At 48.7% G+C, this 6,707-nt stretch overlaps 1 protein-coding gene across 2 annotated transcripts in view; it reads left to right on the top strand.

Moving 5' to 3' along the window:
• The first annotated feature begins 2,333 nt into the window (after window positions 1-2,333).
• TMEM180 (transmembrane protein 180) overlaps window positions 2,334-6,707 on the top strand; it is a 6,268-nt gene continuing 1,894 nt past the window's right edge. Inside the window, exons 1-5 of one of the 2 annotated variants that reach the window (XM_010086502.1) lie at window positions 2,334-2,606; window positions 3,079-3,158; window positions 3,931-4,380; window positions 5,225-5,342; window positions 6,330-6,426. In XM_010086502.1, coding sequence (XP_010084804.1) covers window positions 2,442-2,606; window positions 3,079-3,158; window positions 3,931-4,380; window positions 5,225-5,342; window positions 6,330-6,426 — 910 coding nt within the window. In that variant the 5' untranslated portion in view covers window positions 2,334-2,441. Of the gene's footprint in view, window positions 2,607-3,078; window positions 3,159-3,930; window positions 4,381-5,185; window positions 5,343-6,329; window positions 6,427-6,707 lie in introns of both variants that reach the window. The other variant, XM_010086501.1, reaches the window with a different exon arrangement.

The raw sequence follows: 6,707 nt of genomic DNA on the forward strand, positions 1-6,707 counted from the left end.
AGCAGCAAATGTCAGATATTTGCTACCTGCCAGGCAAAGAAGTATTTCAAACGTTTCCTGCTAGTTACAGCGAATCCTTCCAGTTCTTCCTGGCATCCAAGTGTTTCGCCTTCACCTTATCCACCACATGTGGGACTCTAAACCTTGATCATGTCCCCCTTCGGCTTTTGCTCTCTTCCTGAAGAGCCCCAGCTGTTTAGTCTTTTCTCAGCAGGCAGCTGCCTCAATCCCTTGATCACTTTGTTGCCCTTCTTTGATCTCCCTCATCTCTATGTTGCAGGAAGTTTGTAGTGAGGTTAGGTGTGCACAGAGTGGTCAAGGTCTGGATACACTGAGGTTTCATACAGGACAAAATGATGCTATCTGCTTGTTCTCCATCCCATTTGTGAGGGTGCCCAGCACTCCGATGGCTTCATCTGCCCTTGAACCAGGCCTCTGCAGAAGGCTCTTGGGGACAGACACAAGACTCATTGGTGGATCAGCTGGCTCAGCTCTCCCTTCTTAACCTTTATCTTTACACACCACAGATTCCTGATTGCTTTTCAGTTCATGACCATACAAAATGCAATTTCCCCTTGAGGCTTGTCTGTCTTTAATTACACTTATAAAAGTCCATTGTCTGGCTGAATTCCCAGCCAGGCAGTGTCTTCCTTTTATCTGGCCATGGGTTTTGATGTGGTGGGGATGCAGAATGGTGGCTTAGCTCCACGAGGGCTCTGCAGTTGGATCCATTTGAGGTCTAGCGCTTTGGCTGGGAGTGGAGCTGCTGTGCAGTTTCAATCTAGTGATGCAATTGATTGGAAGAAATGCTGCTCCTGCTCCTTCTGAACTAGTTATGAGGAAGACTTCGGGCTAGGCAGAGCGGATGGGTTATTTTTGCTTTTCTAATCTTGCCTAGAAGTGCTCAGACTCATGGCTTCTGGGAAATGCTGAGTGGGACTGCAGTTTCATCGGGTTTCATACCCAGCCATTTATTCTTCCCCTTGATCTTCTTGGCATTGCTGCAGCTGATGTTGCAAGCCCAAGAAGGCTGGCTTGGTGCGTAGTTTCCCGTTTCTGATGTGCTCATTCTTCTCCAGCCTTGTGAAGTTCCCACAATGCGTCTGAGTTGGGTGAGTTCTGACACTGGAGTGCTGACATGGGAGTGACTTCCAGCCCTTTATCTTGCTTTTGACAGCGTTAAGTAGTGACCTTGTTGTCACCCGTAATGCATATGCTGTGAACAGGGCTTCTTATGGTGGCACGGGCTGGAGAAGCTGACTTACACTGATTTAAAAACCCTTAACATCTCACCAGATACACGAGTGGCCCTGAAGGGGTGCCTTGTGTTTTTGGTCTGTACCAACCTGAGCGTGAGAGGGGCTTAGTCTTAAAAGCACAAGAGTACCTTGCAGGAGGATGATGGTCCCACCTCCTGTCCATGCCAGTGTGAGGTGTCCCCCCCTCACTCCTCAGCCCCTTGAGAACAGGCAGCGACTTGTTCTGGTATAAGGCTGCTGTTTCCACTTGTTTTATTTCCGTATCTATTATCATGCAGCCAAAGCATCTTTATTTCAGACACTGATCCTAAAATTCAGGCCACCCCAAGACAAGCTGGACAGCTGCTAAGTGACTTTTGGTTGCCTTTATTGCATGACAGCAATGTGCCTGCTGTGTGCCATCATTTTCTGGTCGTGTCCCTTCATGCCATGAAACAGCAACGCTGCTTGCCATAAATAACTGCTGTCTGAGCCAGTCCAGGTGCGGTCAGCTGTGACTGCTGGGGGAAAGGAGTGTGCACATGTGAGATTAATTACATCACAGCTGTTGTCATTTTTGGCTAAAAATTTACGCTGGTACCTAAAAATGTCAGTGACTAGGTGTGTTTTCTGAAGTCTGCTTTGTTTTGTGCAGCTATCTAGCTTGATTCTTCCTGTGACCTTGCCTTTAAAGAGCTGGAAGGAGCTAATTGGCTACTTGCTGGATAACAAAGAACATTACAGGTAAAGGACAGGGCAGCCTGCTCAGGAGGAGATAGTTGTACCCCCGGGGAGCCTACAGTTTGGCCTCGGCTTAATGAAACAGCTTTAGTACAGCAGGCAGCATCAATCTACTTTTGAACATCTCCTCAAAGCAATATGAATTCTGATCTCCGCAGGCAAAGATTTACTAATAGCTTTAGTGCAGCAGGCAGCATTTAGTCTCTTAAATCCCCTCCAATCTACTTTTGAACATCTCCTCAAAGCAATATGAATTCTGATCTCCGCAGGCAAAGATTTACTAATTAATTTGATTCAACTTTTAGTTCATTTAAGAAATTCAACCTGCTTTCTTTTTTTTTTTTTTTCTCTCCTGCAGGAGCAACAATGGATTGGCTTCAACAAGGATGTAGCAGGTGTTGGGAGAAGACATCCCATCTGAAATGGAGGTGATCAAGAAAGCTGAATGCTGACTGCACCAACATGGGGTTGCGACTGTTGGCTTGTCTTTTTCATTTGCCCACTGCAGTGATCTACGGGTCCTTGTCGCTGTTTGTTTCCATTTTGCACAACGTATTCCTCCTGTACTACGTGGACACCTTTGTCTCTGTTTACAAGATCGATAAACTGTCCTTTTGGATAGGAGAGGTTAGTCTTTTCCATAGGCTTCTGCCCTCTTAAGTAAGAAAGTCTGAAAGCAAGACCACTCCTTGCTAGAAGTGTGAAGAGTGTTAGTTGTAATAGCAGTGTTCCCCTCTGGAGAGGGAGGGAGCAAGGGAGCCTTCCAAGTGCCAGCTTGGGCTTTTCAGTTTCTCCCACTTATATAAAGATAGAACTAGCTGGGATAGAAAACCCAGAGACTTTGTTCTAAAGGCTGCCTTTCCTCTGAGGACATCAGGGTCTTTCACAAGCAGGCAAAACCACTGGCCTTGCTGTGTTAATCTGTCAGTTATCCCAGACAGGGGAATCGTACAGCGGTGATGGGGCAGGGAAGGTGCGCTGGGGCAGCTCCTGCTGGTTGTTCGCCGTGCCAGCTCAGCGCTGCTTGCTTCAGTAACTGAACAGAGTCTTTGCAGGAGCTGTCCTGTGGTTTATTTCACTGTACTGTTTTCTTTCCTAGACAGTGTTTCTGATCTGGAACAGCCTCAATGACCCTCTGTTTGGCTGGCTGAGTGACCGAGTGTTCCTTAGCACACAGCAGTAAGTTAAGTTCCACTTTCAGCAGAGGCTGAGAAGTTGTTTAATCTCTGGGGGAGATGACATGAAATTGGCACCTTTAAAATGCTGGTGTGGGAATGGTGTCTGGGTCATGGAACTCTTAAATACCTCCTTTTCCTGGCATTTTCGAAGTGCAGTGCTCTTTGCATGTTATTCAGTACCTGGCTGTATAGAGGAAGTCACACACCTAATGGGTAGATGTGACCCTAACCCTTAACAATCACATGAGTGTTACAGAGCCTAAAATACAGGCATATAAAAATCTTAAGCCCTTGCCATATGAGCGAGTCTCTTAGTGGGGTGTTGGAGTGTGTCTGTATGTGGTTTGGGGGACATAAGGGGGGAAAGGACAGTTATTTCCACCTGTGATGCCTCAGACCAGTTGTTCCCAAACTCCCTGGGTCATAGATCACTGCTGACCATTAGCATGGTGTGGCTTCCTGCAACTAGTAAAAACTTCAAGTGCTAGTTGAAGTAATTTACGTTGTGCAAAGTGCAGACAGTGCAGCACTATCAGGGAGAGACTTGGTCTGGAGAAAAAAAAATCCCTTTTGTTCATGCTTTTTGGCCTTCTTAAACCCATATTTTCAGTGTATTCACATATTAGCTGAGAAGGTATCTGATGTGGGTGCTTGTTGCATGAGCAAAAGCTGTATTTGTGTCTGTGCTACTTAAATGACTTCCTTGGAGAGGGTAAATACATGGTCATGCAGGGTTTTGTCCAGGTGTCTAACGTTTTTGTCTTCTGTTGCAGACCAGGAGCAGAGATTTCCTCCCCAGAAGTAGTTCTGAAGAGGCTCGGAGCACTAAGCCGCAATGGCCCCCTCTTTGCCATCTCTTTCCTGGCTTTCTGGGTTTCCTGGGCTCATCCTGGTTTGCAGTTCCTCCTTTGCCTTTGCATGTATGACAGCTTTCTCACCATGGTCGACCTCCATCACAACGCCTTGCTCGCGGACCTGGCTGTTTCAGCAAAAGACAGGACTAGCCTCAACTTCTACTGCTCCCTCTTCAGTGCCATAGGCTCCCTCTCTGTCTTCATGTCCTATGCAGTGTGGAACAAAGAGGACTTCTTTTCCTTTCGCATATTTTGCGTCATGCTGGCTCTGTGCTCCATCGCTGGTTTTACCCTGTCCACACAGCTGCTCCGCCAGCGGTTTGACGCTGATGGGAAAGCGAAATGGGACCAAGAATCAACCCTAAAAGAGTAAGTGTTACCAGTTCTGTGGTAGGGACAAAGGCCTGGCACAGATCTGTAGAGTCCTTTTGTGCACCGCAGCAAACTAAATATATGGGAAGATCCAGGATGAGGCAAATTTGTGTTAATCATCTGTGGTTCTTGTTTGTTGATACAGTTTTCAGAATCACCTCTCTCACACTGGCTTCTAAGGCCCTCTGAAAATAGGACAAAACTATCCTGTGACACCGCAGGCACAAACTGGAGGCAGAGTCCTGACCTGCTGTGTGGCCATCCAGTGTTTGGAACCGTGAAATGAATTAGTATCTAGAGCACCCAGTGAGGCCTGTGAGTGGCAAAATGTCAGAAATAGCTTATCATGAAAGCACTCCTGCTTGAACGTGGACCATCATGGACCACCTTGCTGCCCATTTCCTATGGAGCTGGACAAGCGAATGTCTCTTACCCTTTGCTTGCTTTAGCTACCTGATAGTGGCTGGGCTGTTTTTGGGCCATGATGCAGCTGGTTTTCCCCGATCAACTCTCCTGCTTGTCCTTGGGCTGCCTCACTTGTCGTCTCTTGTTATGAGCTGCCAGCACTGTGATGCACTAACACAGCAGGTACTGATGAGATCTGCCAGGTGAGCTAACCGCAGGGATCTGGAAGAGGAGTGTATGCATAGTGGAATGGCTAATACAAGGAGAATGCTTTTATGGACAGAAATCTGAATTTTGGGTTCAGAAGACAAATATTCATTGGGAGACCTGTTGCCTGTGGTTCTTGCTAGCAGTAAGCAAACATTGTAGACTCTACTGTTTTGTTTTTGTTGGAGAGAGGGATTTATGGTTATTTTTTTTCCTCCTCTCCCTTTAGTCTGTACATTGAGAAACTCTCCATCCCTGAGGAGAAGAAGATCACCCTGGGGGAGTATCTCCAGCAGCTCTCCCGGCACCGCAACTTCCTCTGGTTTGTCTGCATGAACCTTGTCCAGGTAGGTGCAGCCGCGGCATGTTGTGATTCAGAGCATGAGCACAGGCTCTGACTGTCAGAGACAGTGATTCAGCACTGTGTGAGTTCCCCAGGAAGGACAGAGGTGTTTCCAGCACCCACTTGCTCTTGGAGCCTCCTGCATGTGCTGGCTGACTCAGCAGCTGGTAGCTGCTCTCCCTGCTTGTGACCTGAGGATCCTTCCTGAGTAAGCTGTGGGGTGCTGCTTCTTCTTTCCACAGCGCAGGCTGGATGATGGGGGCTGGCTGAGTATGGTGCAGCCCATGTGGGGTGCAGAAGCGCAAGGCCTGGCTAATGGTGGGGATGAGTTCAGGAGTGCAATTTGCTGGTGTGGCTGTCAGCACAGTCTCCTTCTTTCTGCTTTCCTGAGGCTCACATCACTGTTTAGCTGTATCCACCTCCCAGCTGGCTTTTGCCATTTCCATCCTCTTCAGTGATTACTACCAAATGCTGGCAGCCTGCTCAGCTTTGTGTGCTGCAGTCACAGCTCCCATCTCCCTGGGGATCCCTCACTTCCCCGCAGGCAGGCTCTTGATGCTGGTCTGCATCTTTGTGTTCAAGCCTCGCTCCTGCCTTATCCTTGTCCTCCTGACGGCTGCCTCCTCTGTCCTGCTGTGTCACTGTCTCCCCCAAACCCTTGTGGTTACTGCTGTCACCTCCTTGCTCTGCCTGCCTCAGCAGCGCTGTGTGCTGAGCAGATGCCCTGCAAGCCATGCCTTGGCAGCTGGGAAGCAGTGCTGACCCCAGGCATGCAGTGGGCATGGCTGGTGGAGTTGCAGCTTTGCAGTCTCAAAGCCTACAGTGTTGTAAACTCCACAACCAAGCTCTTGCTCTGCTGAGGTACTCCAGGCCCGTCCTGCATGGTTCCTTGGCACCCGGCTCCTAGGATAACAGAGCCCAGAGGGCTGTTAGCTTTTTATTGTTCTCTCTTACTGCTGTTCCACAGCTCGTCTGCATACTGCCTTCACAGGTTTTTCACTGCCACTTTAACAGCAACTTCTTCCCTCTGTTCCTGGAGCACCTGCTGTCAGACCAGATCTCGGTCTCTACTGGATCCTTCTTGCTCGGTGAGTCTCAGGAGGGACTGGAGCAGCTGGGTTAGGACCGGGCCTGAGTCTGGATTCACTCTTCCCAAACTCTCTCTGGGGAGAGGTGTGCTCACATGCTAGTCTCTGGGCTGTAAGATTCACATATTCACACACCCCACATGCTTCCCTGAGACCTCCTGCTTCATGGACGCAGAAGCAACTTGGAGCCTTTTCTAGTGATGATGAGCCCAAGGTGCTGGACTGTGGCCTAGGCTCCAGGGAGACACTGCTCTGAGTGTTAGTGGCTGGAGATACTGTCC

This window comes from Pterocles gutturalis, unplaced genomic scaffold (assembly GCF_000699245.1).
Source record: "Pterocles gutturalis isolate BGI_N339 unplaced genomic scaffold, ASM69924v1 scaffold8426, whole genome shotgun sequence".
Lineage (NCBI taxonomy): Eukaryota > Metazoa > Chordata > Aves > Pterocliformes > Pteroclidae > Pterocles > Pterocles gutturalis.